Source organism: Cherax quadricarinatus, chromosome 1 (genome assembly GCF_038502225.1).
Source record: "Cherax quadricarinatus isolate ZL_2023a chromosome 1, ASM3850222v1, whole genome shotgun sequence".
Taxonomy (NCBI): domain Eukaryota; kingdom Metazoa; phylum Arthropoda; class Malacostraca; order Decapoda; family Parastacidae; genus Cherax; species Cherax quadricarinatus.
The window spans coordinates 14,973,199-14,993,623 of record NC_091292.1 but is presented as its reverse complement, the minus strand read 5'-3'; the positions used below and the strand labels follow the sequence as shown (position 1 = coordinate 14,993,623).

The following is a 20,425-nucleotide window of genomic DNA, read 5'->3' as shown; positions in this document are numbered from 1 at the left end:
AGAGAGAATGGATCAAAGAAGAATGACATGGAGAGCGTATAAATCTGTAGGGAAAGGAAGGTGGGGTAGGGGTCGTCCTCTAAAAGGTTGGAGGGAGGGGGTAAAGGAGGTCTTGTGGGCGAGGGGCTTGGACTTCCAGCAAGCGTGCGTGAGCGTGTTAGATAGGAGTGAATGGAGATGAATGGTATTTGGGACCTGATGATCTGTTGGAGTGTGAGCAGGGTAATATTTAGTTAAGGGATTCAGGGAAACTGGTTATTTTTATATAGCCGGACTCGAGTCCTGGAAATGGGAAGTACAATGCCTGCACTCTAAAGGAGGGGTTCGGGATATTAGCAGTTTGGAGGGATATGTTGTGTATCTTTATAGGTATATACTTCTAAACTGTTGTGTTCTGAGCACCTCTGCAAAAATAGTGATTATGTGTGAGTGAGGTGAAAGTGTTGAATGATGAAAGTATTTCCTTTTTGGGGATTTTCTTTCTTTTTTTGGGTCACCCTGCCTCAGTGGGAGACGGCCGACTTGTTAAAAAAAAAAAATTCTCATCACCAATGGAGAAAGCAAGAGGGACAGTAAAAAATATTCACTGATCTGTGTTAGAAATTCAGCAGCTTCTTCCTCTTACTCCCTGGTTAATTTACTGCCCTGGTACTTGTGATTTGCTTGATATGCCACTAGGTAAACAGGTGTCACATGCTAGTTAAGAGTCTTATCAATGATTTCTTTGTAACTATAAAGCACAGGTGCATCTTTAAGGTTAATTATAAAATCACTACATTAAGTAAAAAATTAAAAACATTAAACTACAGTACATTAGACCCTCACATCCTGCAATACGTACTATCTAAAATTGATAATGATAAAATTACAGTATTTTAAGAAAAAGAGGATAAATAAGTATACACGATATGATGTAGGGCGAAATGACAGTAGTTTGTTGGATTATGTATTGGTAGATAAAAGACTGTTGAGTAGACTTCAGGATGTACATGTTTATAGAGGGGCCACAGATATATCAGATCACTTTCTAGTTGTAGCTACACTGAGAGTAAAAGGTAGATGGGATACAAGGAGAATAGAAGCATCAGGGAAGAGAGAGGTGAAGGTTTATAAACTAAAAGAGGAGGCAGTTAGGGTAAGATATAAACAGCTATTGGAGGATAGATGGGCTAATGAGAGCATAGGCAATGGGGTCGAAGAGGTATGGGGTAGGTTTAAAAATGTAGTGTTAGAGTGTTCAGCAGAAGTTTGTGGTTACAGGAAAGTGGGTGCAGGAGGGAAGAGGAGCGATTGGTGGAATGATGATGTAAAGAGAGTAGTAAGGGAGAAAAAGTTAGCATATGAGAAGTTTTTACAAAGTAGAAGTGATGCAAGGAGGGAAGAGTATATGGAGAAAAAGAGAGAAGTTAAGAGAGTGGTGAAGCAATGTAAAAAGAGAGCAAATGAGAGAGTGGGTGAGATGTTATCAACAAATTTTGTTGAAAATAAGAAAAAGTTTTGGAGTGAGATTAACAAGTTAAGAAAGCCTAGAGAACAAATGGATTTGTCAGTTAAAAATAGGAGAGGAGAGTTATTAAATGGAGAGTTAGAGGTATTGGGAAGATGGAAGGAATATTTTGAGGAATTGTTAAATGTTGATGAAGATAGGGAAGCTGTGATTTCGTGTATAGGGCAAGGAGGAATAACATCTTGTAGGAGTGAGGAAGAGCCAGTTGTGAGTGTGGGGGAAGTTCGTGAGGCAGTAGGTAAAATGAAAGGGGGTAAGGCAGCCGGGATTGATGGGATAAAGATAGAAATGTTAAAAGCAGGTGGGGATATAGTTTTGGAGTGGTTGGTGCAATTATTTAATAAATGTATGGAAGAGGGTAAGGTACCTAGGGATTGGCAGAGAGCATGCATAGTTCCTTTGTATAAAGGCAAAGGGGATAAAAGAGAGTGCAAAAATTATAGGGGGATAAGTCTGTTGAGTGTACCTGGTAAAGTGTATGGTAGAGTTATAATTGAAAGAATTAGGAGTAAGACGGAGAATAGGATAGCAGATGAACAAGGAGGCTTTAGGAAAGGTAGGGGGTGTGTGGACCAGGTGTTTACAGTGAAACATATAAGTGAACAGTATTTAGATAAGGCTAAAGAGGTCTTTGTGGCATTTATGGATTTGGAAAAGGCGTATGACAGGGTGGATAGGGGGGCAATGTGGCAGATGTTGCAAGTGTATGGTGTAGGAGGTAGGTTACTGAAAGCAGTGAAGAGTTTTTACGAGGATAGTGAGGCTCAAGTTAGAGTATGTAGGAAAGAGGGAAATTTTTTCCCAGTAAAAGTAGGCCTTAGACAAGGATGTGTGATGTCACCGTGGTTGTTTAATATATTTATAGATGGGGTTGTAAGAGAAGTAAATGCGAGGGTCTTGGCAAGAGGCGTGGAGTTAAAAGATAAAGAATCACACACAAAGTGGGAGTTGTCACAGCTGCTCTTTGCTGATGACACTGTGCTCTTGGGAGATTCTGAAGAGAAGTTGCAGAGATTGGTGGATGAATTTGGTAGGGTGTGCAAAAGAAGAAAATTAAAGGTGAATACAGGAAAGAGTAAGGTTATGAGGATAACAAAAAGATTAGGTGATGAAAGATTGAATATCAGATTGGAGGGAGAGAGTATGGAGGAGGTGAACGTATTCAGATATTTGGGAGTGGACGTGTCAGCGGATGGGTCTATGAAAGATGAGGTGAATCATAGAATTGATGAGGGAAAAAGAGTGAGTGGTGCACTTAGGAGTCTGTGGAGACAAAGAACTTTGTCCTTGGAGGCAAAGAGGGGAATGTATGAGAGTATAGTTTTACCAACGCTCTTATATGGGTGTGAAGCGTGGGTGATGAATGTTGCAGCGAGGAGAAGGCTGGAGGCAGTGGAGATGTCATGTCTGAGGGCAATGTGTGGTGTGAATATAATGCAGAGAATTCGTAGTTTGGAAGTTAGGAGGAGGTGCGGGATTACCAAAACTGTTGTCCAGAGGGCTGAGGAAGGGTTGTTGAGGTGGTTCGGACATGTAGAGAGAATGGAGCGAAACAGAATGACTTCAAGAGTGTATCAGTCTGTAGTGGAAGGAAGGCGGGGTAGGGGTCGGCCTAGGAAGGGTTGGAGGGAGGGGGTAAAGGAGGTTTTGTGTGCGAGGGGCTTGGACTTCCAGCAGGCATGCGTGAGCGTGTTTGATAGGAGTGAATGGAGACAAATGGTTTTTAATACTTGACGTGCTGTTGGAGTGTGAGCAAAGTAACATTTATGAAGGGATTCAGGGAAACCGGCAGGCCGGACTTGAGTCCTGGAGATGGGAAGTACAGTGCCTGCACTCTGAAGGAGGGGTGTTAATGTTGCAGTTTAAAAACTGTAGTGTAAAGCACCCTTCTGGCAAGACAGTGATGGAGTGAATGATGGTGAAAGTTTTTCTTTTTCGGGCCACCCTGCCTTGGTGGGAATCGGCCGGTGTGATAATAAATAAATAAATAAAAAAAATTACAGTATAACAATAAGCACTAAGGCCTGTGATTTTTCCTTTCCAATTTATTACTCCTTATCCTCATTTTTCTTTACCTATACCCACAATATTTAATAAGCATACTAGTTTATATTTCCTTAGAAGCCAGTAACTGATGGCAAGTACTGAAAAACACAACCTAGTGTGGTAACTAACAAAATTCAATAACTTACTGCAGGTCTGTTTTTAGCAACAAGTGAGAAGAGCATAAGGAGTCCAAGTTTTTCATTTGTATCACACTGAGGCAGGAGAGAGACCAAAGTCATCACATGGTCATGTATAGGTTCCTTCTTAACTGCATATATCTGGGGTAGTACACGAGACAGTGAGTAGTTGCCTGCAAAGAGAAAATAGAAAAAGATATCTATGAAACCTTGAAATATAGTGAAACCTCTAATTAATGGACTATCAGAGGGGTAGAATGCTGTCTGCTATTGCTAATTGTCTGTAGATTCTGAATTATAAAATTTACTATTCGTGACTTTTTTTTTTTTTTTTTCAACAAGTCGGCCGTCTCCCACCGAGGCAGGGTGACCCAAAAAAGAAAGAAAATCCCAAAAAAGAAAATACTTTCATCATCATTCAACACTTTCACCACACTCACACATTATCACTGTTTTTGCAGAGGTGCTCAGAATACAACAGTTTAGAAGCATACACATATAAAGATACACAACATATCCCTCCAAACTGCCAATATCCCAAACCCCTCCTTTTAAGTGCAGGCATTGTACTTCCCATTTCCAGGACTCAAGTCCGACTATATGAAAATAACCGGTTTCCCTGAATCCCTTCACTAAATATTACCCTGCTCCCACTCCAACAGATCGTCAGGTCCCAAGTACCATTCGTCTCCATTCACTCCTATATGCTTTATATGCTTTCCATGTCATTCTACTTTGATCCATTCTCTCCAAATGACCAAACCACCTCAACAACCCCTCTTCTGCCCTCTGACTAATACTTTTATTAACTCCACACCTTTTCCTAATTTCCACACTCCGAATTTTCTACATAATATTTACACCACACTTGCCCTTAAACAGGACATCTCCACTGCCTCTAACCGTCACCTCGCTGCTGCATTTACCACCCAAGCTTCACACCCATATAAGAGTGTTGGTACTACTATACTTTCATACATTCCCTTCTTTGCCTCCATAGATAACGTTTTTTGTCTCCACATATACCTGAACGCACCACTCACCTTTTTTCCCTCATCAATTCTATGATTAGCCTCATCCTTCATAAATCCATCCGCCGACACGTCAACTCCCAAGTATCTGAAAACATTCACTTCTTCCATACTCCTCCTCCCCAATTTGATATCCAATTTTTCTTTATCTAAATCATTTGACACCCTCATCACCTTACTCTTTTCTATGTTCACTTTCAACTTTCTACCTTTACACACATTCCCAAACTCATCCACTAACCTTTGCAATTTTTCTTTAGAATCTCCCATAAGCACAGTATCATCAGCAAAAAGTAACTGTGTCAATTCCCATTTTGAATTTGATTCCCCAAAATTTAATCCCACCCCTCTCCCGAACACCCTAGCATTTACTTCCTTTATAACCCCATCTATAAATATATTAAACAACCATGGTGACATTACACATCCCTGTCTAAGACCTACTTTTACCGGGAAGTAGTCTCCCTCTCTTCTACACACCCTAACCTGAGCCTCACTATCCTCATAAAAACTCTTTACAGCATTTAATAACTTACCACCTATTCCATATACTTGCAATATCTGCCACATTGCTCCTCTATCCACTCTATCATATGCCTTTTCTAAATCCATAAATGCAATAAAAACTTCCCTACCTTTATCTAAATACTGTTCACATATATGCTTCAATGAAAACACTTGATCTACACATCCCCTACCCACTCTGAAACCTCCTTGTTCATCCGCAATCCTACATTCTGTCTTACCTCTAATTCTTTCAATTATAACCCTACCGTACACTTTTCCTGGTATACTCAGTAAACTTATTCCTCTACAATTTTTACAGTCTCTTTTGTCCCCTTTCCCTTTATATAAAGGGACTATACATGCTCTCCACCAATTCCTAGGTACCTTCCCCTCTTTCATACATTTATTAAACAAAAGTACCAACCACTCCAACACTATATCTCCCCCTGCTTTTAACATTTCTGTCATGATCCCATCAGTTCCAGCTGCTTTACCCCCTTTCATTTTACGTAATGCCTCATGTACCTCCCCCACACTTACATTCTGCTCTTCTTCACTCCTAAAAGATGGTATACCTCCCTGACCAGTGCATGAAATTACTGCCTCTGTTTCTTCCTTAACATTTAAAAGTTCCTCAAAATATTCTCGCCATCTACCTAATACCTCCATCTCCCCATCTACTAACTCCCCTACTCTGTTTTTAACTGACAAATAAATACTTTCCCTAGGCTTTCATAACTTGTTTAATAACTCACTCCAAATTTTTTTCTTATTTTCATTAAAATTTCTTGACCGTGCCTCTCCCACTCTATCATCTGCTCTCCTTTTGCACTCTCTCACCACTCTCTTTACCTTTCTTTTACTCTCCATATACTCTGCTCTTCTTATAACACTTCTGCTTTGTAAAAACCTCTCATAAGCTACCTTTTTCTCTTTTATCACACCCTTTACTTCATCATTCCACCAATCACTCCTCTTTCCTCCTGCCCCCACCCTCCTATAACCACAAACTTCTGCCCCACATTCTAATACTGCATTTTTAAAACTATTCCAACCCTCTTCAACCCCCCCACTACTCATCTTTGCACTAGCCCACCTTTCTGCCAATAGTCGCTTATATCTCACCCGAACTTCCTCCTCCCTTAGTTTATACACTTTCACCTCCTTCTTACTTGTTGTTGCCACCTTCCTCTTTTCCCATCTACCTCTTACTCTAACTGTAGCTACAACTAAATAATGATCCGATATATCAGTTGCCCCTCTATAAACATGTACATCCTGGAGCCTATCCATCAACCTTTTATCCACCAATACATAATATAATAAACTACTTTCATTACGTGCTACATCATACCTTGTATATTTATTTATCCTCTTTTTCATAAAATATGTATTACTTATTACCAAATCTCTTTCTACACATAGCTCAATTAAAGGCTCCCCATTTACATTTACCCCTGGCACCCCAAATTTACCTACTACTCCCTCCATAACATTTTTACCCACTTTAGCATTGAAATCCCCAACCACCATTACTCTCACACTTGATTCAAAACTCCCCATGCATTCACTCAACATTTCCCAAAATCTCTCTCTCCTCTACACTTCTCTCTTCTCCAGGTGCATACACACTTATTATAACCCACTTTTCATATCCAATCTTTATTTTTCTCCACATAATCCTTGAATTAATACATTTATAGTCCCTCTTTTCCTGCCATAGCTTATCCTTCTACATTATTGCTACTCCTTCTTTAGCTCTAACTCTATTTGAAACCCCTGACCTAATCCCATTTATTCCTCTCCACTGAAACTCTCCCACCCCCTTCAGCTTTGTTTCACTTAAAGCCAGGACATCCAGCTTCTTCTCGTTCATAACATCCACAATCATCTCTTTCTTATCATCTGCACAACATCCACGCACATTCAGACTTCCCACTTTGATAATTTTCTTCTTCTTATTCTTTTTAGTAATCTTTACAGGAAAAGGGGTTACTAGCCCATTGTTCCCGGCATTTTAGTTGACTTTTACAACACGCATGGCTTACGGAGGAAAGATTCTTATTCCACTTCCCCATGGATATAAAAGGAAAAGTAATAAGACCAAGAACTATTAAGATAAAATCAAAGAAAACTCAGATGAGTGTGTATAAATAAATGTGTACATATATGTGTAGTGTGACCTAAGTGTAAGTAGAAGTAGCAAGACATACCTGTAATCTTGCATATTTATGAGACAGACAAAAGACATCAGCAATCCTACCATCATGTAAAACAATCACAGGCTTTCTTTTACACTCACTTGGCAGGATGGTAGTACCTCCCTGGGTGGTTGCTGTCTACCAACCTACTGTTATAAATGGAAAAGGTTGGGAATCAATGGACTTCATCCAGTGAAACTTGTAGGTGTGTCATAGAACACCTAGTGAAATGTAAAGTGTAAGTTCAATTCAAGGATAGGGAGGACAGATCCATTTCCCTGGATCAAGAGCCCCTCACCAACATTAAAAAACCTCCTCTGAGGAAATAGGCTGATAAAGAGTGCATAAATTCAGAGTGGATAGGTGGTGTAGGGAACTTTGTGGAAAACATGGGAGAAAGGGTGTAAATGAAGTTTTGAGAGATAAGGGGATTGAACATTCAGCATCCATGTGTGAGCATCTTTAACTAAAGTGAAACCAAGTACTTTCTGGGATTTGATGTGCTGCTGGAGTATGAGAAAGTTATCTGAATGAATTCAGCGAACCAGATAATTGGTCAAAGGATTTTTGCAAATCCTTTAATAAGAACAATATATAGTTAAAAAAAATTGGATTTAATATCTGACCTGATATCACAGAATCAATAATAGGCTGAATATGTAAAGCCAGAAGATCAGCTGCTTCAATAGCTGCCAAAGAGAGGTAGGAACTCATGTTGCGGCTAAGTTCACGATTCCCTTTATGCAAAAATTTCACTGCTACAGGAAGAGCCAGAGCCATCACTCCTCGTTTGTGATAGTTCTGCAAAAAAGTATTGCACAATCAGTTCATAAGGTTTTGAAAAGTTTTGCTTGTATGTAGAAAACAATACTCTTGAATGTTACATATAAAAAAATTCAAAATTATATAATTTAAACAAATCTAAGAATAAAATAATGTAACACAGATGAAGAATGTCAAACAAGAAGTGTGGAACTTATACTACACTGATAAGAGCATTAGTAACAACAAAGTATGACCAGTAATTCAAGTAAATCGGTACCGACACACTACACGGGTCAGGGAAGAATAATAGAAGAGTAAGGTTGGGATTATTATATATCACTAGAGAACACGATGACTAACCGATAATTTAATGAATCTGAATTTACAACCTTACTGTAGTCAAGATGATGGATAATGTACTTCAAATGTGTACAAGAATTTCTGTGACTGAATTTATAACTAAATGATATCTTGCATAAAAATATCTGATATGAAAAATAAACTAGGTAGTAGGTTGGTAGACAGCAACCGCCCAGGGAGGTACTACCGTCCTGCCAAGTGAGTGTAAAATGGAAGACTAATTGTTTTACACGATGGTAGGATTGCTGGTGTTTTTTTTTTTTCTGTCTCATACATATGCAAGATTTCAGGTACATCTTGCTACTTCTACTTACACTTAGGTCACACTACACATACATGTACAAGCATATATATACACACCTCTCTGAGTTTTCTTCTATTTTCTTTCTAGTTCTTGTTCTTTTTTATTTCCTCTTACCCCCATGGGGAAGTGGAACAGAATTCTTCCTTCGTAAGTCATGTGTGTTGTAAGAGGCGACTAAAATGCCAGGAGCAAGGGGCTAGTAACCCCTTCTCCTGTATATATTACTAAATGTAAAAGGAGAGAGACTTTTTTTTTCCTTTTGGGCTACCCCGCCTCGGTGGGATACGGCCGGTGTGTTGAAAGAAAGCTGTCTGATCTTTTGTTACCCAAAAAAGCATTATCATATAATTAGAGTATCCTTTTTCCAAATGATAGTAAATTTCTAAGGTTAAATTCATTTAACAGCAATACAGCACTTGTTGCCCAGATATATTATTCTTCCAGTGTAAAACTGTTTTACTATTGTCTTTTTTCTTCTTGCTTTTGCTTTAATATTTTTCTTAGCTTTTTTTTGGGTGGGTACACCAACATCTTACACATTTTAGTTTCTACAATAAAGTGAGAGCTAATTCACGCATCTGACAGGCAGCCTAGAAGATGAGATTTTTCAGAAAGATTTAAATAGAGATCCTTAAAAAATCCTTAAAAATAATTTTATGCAAGGAGGGTGAAATGTTTGAAAATATCTAGGAAAATTCCAAGGTCACCCTTCTCAACTCCCAAGCAATGAGGTTTCTTACAAGGAATTAGAGTACCAATATGAAAAGATTAATAATAGAGGATTTGGATAGAAATAATGCATTGTAATACCGAATCTCATCCAAATTTGTAATAAGGTGTTGTGGCACTAAACTTAGTAATAAAGCATTCTGGATAACAGTACCGCCTCTCCTCACTTACCAACGTACTCATTTATCGACGACTGACTTACAAAGGGCTCTCTGACCAGTATGCATACCTAAATAATGTATGTAAGAGCCGATTGCTTCTATTCTGTTTATTAAAATATACAGTACATTACTGTATAAGCATTTAAAAATATACCAGAAATGTTATAAATGGTGCGAAGATGACATTAAAATAATATCAAAGATGGGCGACACATGCCTACTGCCATTATAGTATGCTCTTCACTTAGCGACGAATTCGTTTACCAATGTGGTCTTAGGAATGGAACTCCGTCGTTAAGTGAGGAGAGGCATACATAAATACATACACAAATACATACATACATACACAAAAAATAAAAAGAAAGCATTCTTCATTAAAAATTTAACTTCAAATTATATTACACAGAGGATTCAGAAATTGTCAAAAAACCAAGTGATAGCAGAAAAGCTTTACTTTTATACTTACTATTCGTGACCTATCTTTAGTACTCTCAAATGGCTAATTCCAGAAAGCATGAAAGATATTAGACTTATCAAAACACATGAGCATGATGTACACAACACATGTAGTTCCACGGAACACTGTACTATATCACAACATGAATAACTTATAATAATAGTTTGGAGGGATATGTTGTGTATCTCTATACGTATATGCTTCTAAACTGTTATATTCTGAGCACCTCTGCAAAAGCAGTGATAATGTGTGAGTGTGGTGAAAGTGTTGAATGATGATGAAAGTATTTTCTTTTTGGGGATTTTCTTTCTTTTTTTGGGTCACCCTGCCTCGGTGGGAGACGACCGACTTGTTGAAAAAAAAAAAAAAAAAAAATTCTTAATTAGCCATACTATAATTTTTCCCCCTTTGCCTCACTTACTCCTGCATAAGCTATCTTCCTCAGTCACCCCTCACACTTAATAGGACCATTCACATCTACTTCTCAAGAATACAATACATACTGTATATGATTGTGTGATTAGGGTGTCATTTATTCATCAAATATTGCAGCACACATGACAAAAAGTACATAAACTATAAATAAAAACTTAAGAAATCCCTTTTTTAAAATACACAAAGTAAATATTGGGGACTCAGCTGTAGTATTTGTGCTTGCTTCATGCTAAAATATGCAAGGAATACTAAGATAAACCTGTGAATGGTGAATGTGTTTTCTTCCTGGAGTCATCCTGCTTTGGAAGGAGACGGCTGTCTAGTCATAAAATTAATGTACTGTATCTCATACCAGTGATGTATAGAACTGTTCTAGAAAAAGTTTTGGTGCAAGTTAAAAAACATAGCTTTAATGTAGCTGTGAATATCTCCCATTACCTTACATATTTAGAAATGTGTAATGACAGTTTTGAAATATGTAGTGTGGCTCACCAGGAAGATACAAGAGACAACATCAGAAGCAATCTTAGCATGTGGGGGGTCATGGTCACGTGTGGATGGTCGAAGGTTGTGGTTGAGACAAGTCTGCAAGAGAGCCACCAGAGCTTCTGCATGCTGCTCAATACTCCCAGTTTCCCTGAAGAAAAAATGCAGTGAATGCCACATTTATGTATTTTAAACAATAATATATCTTAAAAAAAAAAAATTACATACGTAATATATTTAAGACAGCAACTGATTCTTTTTATTGACATTTATCTACAAAGAACTTGTATTGTGGAAAAAAAACATTACATTACAGCTTGCTACGCACACACTATTATGAATAAAAATCCTATATTACCTACCTGATGGCAGATGTAACACGAGTGATACATATCTCAACAACACTTTGGTCATTGTCATTTCGAGTATACTCTGGCAAGCTGGCAATTTCTAAAATTTTATTTACAACATCAGTGAGATCGTTGACAATCAAGTGGTCAGATACATTAAACAAATCACCAGCCTGTGAAAACAAAGAAAAAAAGTCTTAATTACAAAGTTCATATGTACCCAAAGAAAGGTACTATGGTACAGTACCACTCCATGTTATGCTGTACAGTGCTAGTCACGGCATTGTGCTGGGTGAGCGTCCTGGCATAATGCAGTGACGAAAATCAGAGGCCTACCATTCAGGGGGGATTTTTTTTCGTCAGTGCATTATGACAGGCAGCAGTCATTAGCATGACATTACGGCCTGCTGCCACACTCCACAGTGACTCCTCAGTGCTCAAGTGGCTGCTGTGGTAAGAGGAAATGTTGCACTTTTGTGTCTCATCTGTCCCATCTTTTGACCGGTGTTCCCTTTGGTTTTGGAGCTATACATGTTTGATTATGGGTACAGGGAAGGCTTTAACACCTGAAACAATAGCTCAAATCATAGGGCTTCACAAAGCTGGGCACCACACACAAGAAATAATGGAGAATGTTTGTTTGTGTGTGTGAACTTTCAGCGAGGAACTGGGTGCACGTTTCAAGGCTGGAGGCAGTGTCGAGTTACCATCCGCCAAACCTCAGCCTGGCCCCTCGAAGATGTGCTCATACTTTTACTGTTGTAAAGAAGCAGTTAGAGAGTACACATAACTGCTAGAAACTGAAAGAAAAGAGCCCACATCTTCTCTCAGAGGTGTCTGTAAGAACTTAACAAAAGTGTGTCAGAACTGGGCTACAGTAGTCACTGCCAGGTTAAGACACTGATCCTCTCCAAGCCACAGAAGAAACGTAGGCGGGACAGTGGTCTGAAGTACTTTGGAATGATGAAGCAACCTTCACTGTCACCTGTAACCATGGGGGACGTGTGTACCGGCCCAGAGGTAGTGGCCTGCTAGTCCTGTGGGATCACCAAACACTCAGACTCGCTCATGGTTTGGGTGTGTTTCAGTGCTCAGTGTTTTGGTGAACTCATTGTGCTTCCCAAAAGCCAGTATATGAACCAGTATAATTACCTGGAGTTATTGTGTGACAATTTACCTGAGGCGTTTGAAAAGTGTAGGGCTACGGTTTTTATGGAGGATGGTGCACTCTTTCATACCATCAAATCTGTAGTTCAGTGGCTTAAGGACTGTGAAGTGAGGTTCTTTAATACCTCGCCAGGCAATTCCCCAGACTTAAACACTATCGAGAACCTCTGGTCAATAGTGAAACTAGGTTTACTGGGCAAGGATATCAGTTCCATCCCATGGCTGGAAGCTGTTCTACACGAGGCATGGAATAATATACCTCCACAAACCCTCAAGAATTTGTGAGAGAGTCTTCCTACATGGCTGAGGGGTGTGATTAAGCGTAAAGGATGCAGAACCAAGTATTAAAACCTCAATAAGTGTGCAAATATATATATTATAATCTTTCATGGTATGTGTTTGTTTTGGTACATGTGTGGGGGAGGGGTGGTATAATGTCATGAATAGCACTGTACATATATCATTAAACATTAATTTCAAAATCCCCGAGACATAAAAACACTAACAAAACAACCCATGTCACTTTTTACAGATGATTCTAGAACATTAAAACATGATGTATGGTCACAGGTGATAAATTCCAAATTCTTTGATACAAAAAGAATAGTCACCCAATGTCTCACAGGAGGGTCACCTGACACCCTAGGATGACCCATATTGTGAAATGACAATGACTACAGCACTACTGATGGAGACTATGTTAGAACTAGAACTGGACTTCACAAAAAAGGTAAATCTCTCCAATTCCTTGAATCAAGAGCCACTTCACTATGGCAAGGGACCTTCCTTGAAGGGAGAAGGAGGCAATTTTTTTTTTGTTTTTTTTTTGAGAGAGGGATTTTACATGCTATTCGTGTTTGGTAATATCACTAGAGGGAAACAAGCAAGTCAAACCAGAATTTTGAGGAAGTAATTATTATACCAGCACTGGGGTTCAGTGGGTCACAGGATCATGATGTCCAAGCACTTTTCAAAGCAAAAACAGCCTGGAAGCAAGTGATAACATTTTTTTCTTTGAGTCGCCTCGCTTTTCTGTGAAATGGCCCCATGTGATTAGATAAAATAAGAGTACATGCTCTTATGTTTATAAATGGAGGTAATTTAAAATAAAATATTACATCTGCACGAGTTTTCCTTTCCTATTATTATTATAATCAAATAAAGAGCTAAACCGACAACGGTCGTGCAGCCCTTTCCTATAAACAAAACAGGAAAAGAAATTTAACTTACTTTTGAGAGATCCTTGTGCGAGAGGACTTGTGTGAAGAGTTCGTGCATTTTGACACATTAACTGCATGTCAACTGTTAGCTTTGTACATTGCACATTTATCTGCAAAAATATCAGTAAACTAACAATTAGAAAAAAATTAAAATTAATAGCCAATAATGTTACCAGCACAAAAACCTAATATCTATTATCTTACTTATGACAAATCCACAGAACAAGTCTTGTTCTGCATATTTGTGCCTTTGTCCAAAAATAAATTTTTGAAAATATATTACCTTAGTTACTCAATTCCTACAGAAAGCTCTGCATGTTGCCTGGCAAACTAGATGTAACTTTCAAAGGAGAGAAATACAGTTCTTAAGCAAAATAATTTTTTGCAATACTAGTACCATCCGACTTACGACCTGCTCGGCATACGACCACTCGTACTTACAACTGTACGCCTGGCAGCAGGGCTGGGCAGGCCAATGCATACTGCAGTACTAAAAGCATAAAAAAGTAAAAGTACAAAATGAAATACAAAAATAAAAATAAAATAAAATCATTACAATAACTGTGTTTATATACAGTAGTAAAATATTTATTAAAAAGTAACATACGATACTATGTAGGTATTTTATATAGGAAAGGTTTGACATTATGCCCTACCCAGTATGTCAGTTCTAAGGTTTGACTTGCATCCATTTTGACTTACGACCAGTTGGTCAGAACCAAGCTTGGTCATAAGTTGGATGGTACTAGTACAGTGGACCCCCGCATAACGATCACCTCCAAATGCGACCAATTATGTAAGTGTATTTATGTAAGTGCGTTTGTACGTGTATGTTTGGGGGTCTGAAATTGACTAATCTACTTCACAATATTCCTTATGGGAAAAAATTCGGTCAGTACTGGCACCTGAACATACTACTGGAATGAAAAAAGTTCGTTAACCGGGGGTCCACTGTATTTAACTACATTAACATAAGGTTAAAAGAATGACTTAACATGAAAATGCTAATTTTTTTTTAAACAGGAAAATTATGTACTGCCAATGTCCACAACTGCAATAAATTAAAAATAATAAAGCCATAAATAGCAATAGTAATGTACTAATTACATTCACTGAACACATTGCTTGGAGGAATGGGAAACATCAGGTTCAGTCCAGGGAAAGGACGGGAAGGTTCAATTCCTTAGTTCAAGAGCTCCAAACCAGCATCAAAAAACTTCCTTCAGGATAAAGTAGATGTCTATCATATGGACTGATGGCACTAAAAAAGCCTGCTGGACCACATATCCATTACAGCTTGGTTGATTTGGCACTTGGAGGTGCTGAATGAGTTTCCTCAGATGTTGATACAGTGTTTACGTATTGTGCCCATAATGCCCCTGCCCATTACTGGATTTATTTTACACTGACGAGGTGAAAAAAGCGAGTGGTGCACCAAGGAGCCTGTGGAGACAAAGAACTTTGTCCATGGAAGCAATAAAGGAAATGTATGAGAATATAGTTATACCAACGCTCTTACATGGGTGCAAAGCATGGGTGGCGAATGTTGCAACCAGGAGAAGACTGGAGGCAGTGGAGATGTTGCGTCTGAGGGCAATGGGTGGTGTGAATATAATGCAAAGAATTCATAGTCTGGAAATTAGGAGGAGGTGCAGGATTACCAAAACTATTATCCAGTGGGCTGGGGAGGGGTTGTTGAGGTGGTTTGGACATGAAGAGAAGCTGGAACAAAACAGAATGACTTCAAGAGTATAAATCTGTAGTGGAGGGAAGGCGGGGTAGAGGTTGGCCTAGGAAAGGTTGGAGGGAGGGGGATAAAGGTGGTTTTGTGTGCGAGAGGCTTGGACTTCCAACAAGCATACGCGAGAGTGTTAGATAGGAGCGAATGGAGATGGTTTTTAGGACTTGATGTGCTGTTGGAATGTGAACAGGGTAATATTTATGAAGGGATTCAGGGAAACCAGCAGGCCAGACTTGAGTCCTGGAGATGGGAAGTACAATGCCTGCACTCTGAAGGAGGGGTGTTAATGTTGCAGTTTTATAACTAGTGTAAGTGCACCTCTGGCAAGACAGTGGTGGAGTGAATGATAGTAAAAGTTTTTCTTTTTCAGGCCACCCCACCTTGGTGGGAAAAGTCGATGTGTTAATAAAAAAAATTATATACACTGTACAGTATACAGTACATGCCCTGAACTGATTTCCTGAAGTTTTCAACTTGTAAGCCCAGCCTAATGCCAGGCTTCCTTAATGCAAACTTGGGATTCAAGACAAAATTATGTTCACTGCTCTTCTAGAAGTGATGTTAATTATGTACCCTTGCAAGGAAAGATTCTGTTTAGCTAATTTTAATTTGGGTTATCACTAATTCTAGCTTATTCTTTTGTCTGCCATGCAAAACCCAGGTCCATCCTTGAAAAAGCATTTTTGCAAGTCGATTAATGAAGAAAATAAGTGAAAGCTTAACAATTGGTTGGTAAAAAATACCTATTGCCAAAAGGAGCTTATTTGCTTAGGACATACTAAAATTCTCTGCATAATATGGGCTTTACAATAAGTACAGATTGGTATATACTAAAGTTGTATTTAGCCCTATAGTATAGTAATGAATTAAGCGAAATTATTACTACTTAACCAAATAAAACCTAAACCACACAAGCTCAAAAAATTGATATAGCAAAGGCTGCAATCATTAACAACAGCGACTGCATGCAATCATTAACCCATATAGTAAAGGGTCTTTAAGGTTAAGCTAGGTTAGCCTGGATTAGGTTAGGTTCAGTTGGAGTATGTAGATTCTTCTTTCTTCTTGATTTGCCGGTACTGCTGGCCTGGGTCTCTGCCAGTTGGCGACCCAGCCTTGGCTCCCTATCGCGGGAGTGTCCGAGACATATATCTGCCACGAGAGGAGATACAAGTACCTCATCTGCTGGGACCAGCTGTCTCCAGGCCTAGCCCCATTCTCTGCCCTCACAGGGCTCGGAGGGAAAAGGTAGGCACCTCGGGCTGCCACAAACCCCGTTCCACTGGGCTCGAAGAGTGTGGCAGCTACATAGCAGCAGACAATGTCAGGATGTGTAAAGGCAACAAGCACTACAGGATCTTTTTGGAGTCACACACCAGCTTTGGGCCAAAGCCTGAGTGCTGAGGAAGCTCAAGAATGCTTCTTGTTGCATGTGTAACTGCAGCTACTTGCTCACTTGTCTGCTGCACTATCACATGTCGATTATGCTAGACAAGAGCCAAGCATTATGAAAGTGTAGTATTTAATACAGACCAGATAGTGAGACCTTACCATACCATTTAAAGTTTTAATTTAAATTTGTTGAACTGTGTCATTTTTGCATTGTTGTATCTATAATAACTATATGAATTATAGTTATTATATCTATAATAACTATGAATTATCCAGTTCAAAATAAAATTATTTATATGTACTGCAATCCCTCTGTATATAAAGCATAAAAGACAATACCATTCCTTGAACAATTCACAAATAAGCTGAACTTAGGAAACTAAGTTTGTGGCATAAGCTTCCTCTCAAGTTTTGTTTTTATACAAATTCCTTGGTATATATAGATACCTAAATAAACAGCAAAACTAATACTCAAGACTGCAAAAGCCATTCTTACATTCTTTATGTGTATACTTTCATACAGCACAAATTAGTGGAATACTGCCATAAAGTACATTACTTTATAATCAACAAGTGCTTCTGTGATTTCAAAAGATTTTCTTATGATCAAATTCCAGAATATACTTGGTTAAAAAAAAATATTGTATTTCATGAAGTGCTAAACCTGAATGGATAATTTAACACAAGGAGTAACAGAAGCTCAATCCTCCATCCACTAATCACGGCCTGTCTCTTACATCAGTCAAGCTGATGAACTGTATAAAAAAAAAAAAAAAATTCAAGTTAATTTATAGATTTTCTTTTACAGATTGCAGTGTAAATCTTCTACAATGTTTGCATTAAGTACAAGGTTATACAGTATTACATCATACAATGGTAAAAATTACTGATATTTAACCCACTGGCACATGAGAAAATATTTGCAAGTGTCATTCATTCCAGTCCCAAAATTTTTTTGGTAACAGTAAAATATCGCCTCTCAGCAATTTCAGTCAGTAATTATGATCTGAATTTCACGATATTAAACCAGTTTACAGTAGATTTTTTTTTACTGTGCAACCTAATCTAACAAAACCCACCAAACTTATAATAATCAACTTCACTATCAACTGTTGTGCAAGTCTGTTTACAGTCTGCCAGGAGCATCACGCAGCTCACTACTAAGAATTTCTTGATAAAGACATGCTTCATACACTAAAGAAGTGTGCTATTTTTGCTAATGCAGGCATACCCAAATACAGCACTAGCTTTACATTTTGCTGATATGGCACTCTTTAATCACAGTGGACCCCAGAGTTTCGCGATTAATCCGTTCCAGAGAGTCTGCCGAAAGTCGGAATTCACAAATGTTGAAACCATGGAGGATGGAGAAGTAACACTATTGTTTGGAAGGGGAATCCCCTTCCATAAAGACTAAGTACCAAGTTCTTACCCAGGGTTACTTCCCTTCTTTGTTTTTTAATGCCACTAGGCCCAGCTTGAGTCACTGGACCCCTGTCACTCAAAAAATTGTTCCAGAGAGACCTGTTTCTGGCATTTCTTTAAAATTTGCCTCAAATGGGACAAGACATTGTCATTGTACATGTTGCCAACACAGCTTGCAACAGCTTTGTCAGGGTGATGTTCCTCCATAAACGTTTGCACAACACTTCACTTTGAACAATGTCCTTAAGTTTTGAAGAAGGCACCTTCTTCCATCTCTCTTCCTCCTCCTCTGAAGCAATTTCCTGAGCTGTGCTCTGTTGCTGTTGCAGATGAAGGTCTTGCAGCTCTTCAGTGGTTAGCTCTTGACTGTGGTCCTCCACCAACTCTTCCAACCCCAATGCCACAATAGATTGCACAACTGGCATAGGGTTGTCAGGGTCGGCCTCAAACCCTTCAAAATCTTTGCTGAGGACACAATCTGGCCACAATTTTCTCCAAGCAGAGTTCATCGTCCTGGAAGTCACTCCCTGTCAAGCCTTATTTACAAGGCCTAGCAATGGAGGATATTGAGGTGATCTTTCCAGAACTCTCTTAGGGTCAATTGAGTGTGAGGTCACATCAAAGCACCTTTGAGACACTGCTTTGGTGTACAGTTTTTTGAAGTTTGAAATGATCTGCTGGTCCACGGGCTGGATGAGAGGAGTGGTATTTGAGGGGAAGAACTTCACTGTAATGAAACTAAACTCCTCCACCATTTGGTCATCCAAGTCTGGAGGATGAGCAGGAGCATTGTCCATTACCAGGAGTCACTCGTGTGGCAATTTTTTTTCCAGGAGGTATTTCTTCACACTCGGACCAAACACTTCATTGAACCAATCGAGGAAAATTTCCCTCGTGACCCTTGCCTCACTGTTAGCTTTCCACATCACATACAATTTACTCTTGGTGACACTTTCTTGAACACTGGGATTTTCAGTGATACACCAGTAAAGGCTTCACTTTGAAATCCCCACTAGCATTACCACAGAACAGGAGAGTTAGCCTGTCTTTCATAGGCTTGTGTCCTGGGAGTGCCATTTCCTCCTGTGTGATGTAGGTCCTCTTTGGCATTTTCTTCCAAAAAAGGCCTGTTTCATCACAACTGAACACTTGTTGGGGGACGAATCCTTCAGCTTCTACATAGTCCTTGAATTCCTGCATGAATTTTTCAGCTGCATATTTGTCAGAACTGGCAGCCTCGCCATGCCTTACCACACTGTATGTGACTACACTTCTTAAGTCTCTCAAACCGGCCTTTGCTGGCCTTAAATTCACTAACATCAATACTCGTTCCAGGCATTTTCTTTACGAGATCGGTATGCAACTGCCTTGCCTTTTCACAAATTATCGACTGCATAACACTATCTCCTATTAACTGTTTTTGGTTGATTCACATTAACAAATTCTCAACAACTTCGAGTATTTACGATCTCTTTTTGGTGAGCATATCTACCCCCTTTCGCAACAACTTCCTTGATTTCCTTTTTCTTAGACACGATGGAACTGATCGCGGAGTGGGGTTTTCCATATATCCTGCTGAGCTCGGCCACACGCACTCCACTTTCATATTTTGCAATGATTTCTTTAATTCTATCATGTTTCTCACCTCCTTTACAAAAGGGCTGGCACTAGAATCTCTCTTTGGGCCCATGGTGGCTTATTTAGCAGTTTCAAGCACCAAAAACAATGGATTATTATGAAATATATCGTATGAACGCAAGGAATGAAGGTCACTCGTGCAGAAACAATGCCACACTGACACTCTGAATGTTGTGTGGGAGCCTTTGTGTATGCCTGGCCACTCCCGGCCACATTCCATGTGACGGACGAATCACGAGGCAAATTGTGAACTGCAAGTCTTTATTTGGATGAAAAAAGTTGCCAAAACTCGAAATTCATGAAGCGCAAGGCACATGAAACTCGGGGGTCCACTGTATATTAATTTTTGCTAGTTTTCTGCTGTGA

The 20,425-nt window shown here is 39.1% G+C and overlaps 1 protein-coding gene across 5 annotated transcripts in view; it reads right to left on the bottom strand.

Moving 5' to 3' along the window:
* melt (ventricular zone expressed PH domain-containing protein melted) overlaps positions 1–20,425 on the bottom strand; it is a 196,928-nt gene that overhangs the window by 162,717 nt on the left and 13,786 nt on the right. For all 5 annotated transcript variants that reach the window (XM_070096513.1, XM_070096606.1, XM_070096479.1 and 2 more), the window contains exons 2-6: positions 13,874–13,973; positions 11,489–11,649; positions 11,133–11,277; positions 8,056–8,230; positions 3,700–3,863 (exon numbers count right to left, since the gene is read on the bottom strand). In XM_070096513.1, coding sequence (XP_069952614.1) covers positions 3,700–3,863; positions 8,056–8,230; positions 11,133–11,277; positions 11,489–11,649; positions 13,874–13,921 — 693 coding nt within the window. In that variant the 5' untranslated portion in view covers positions 13,922–13,973. The remainder of the gene's footprint in view (positions 1–3,699; positions 3,864–8,055; positions 8,231–11,132; positions 11,278–11,488; positions 11,650–13,873; positions 13,974–20,425) is intronic.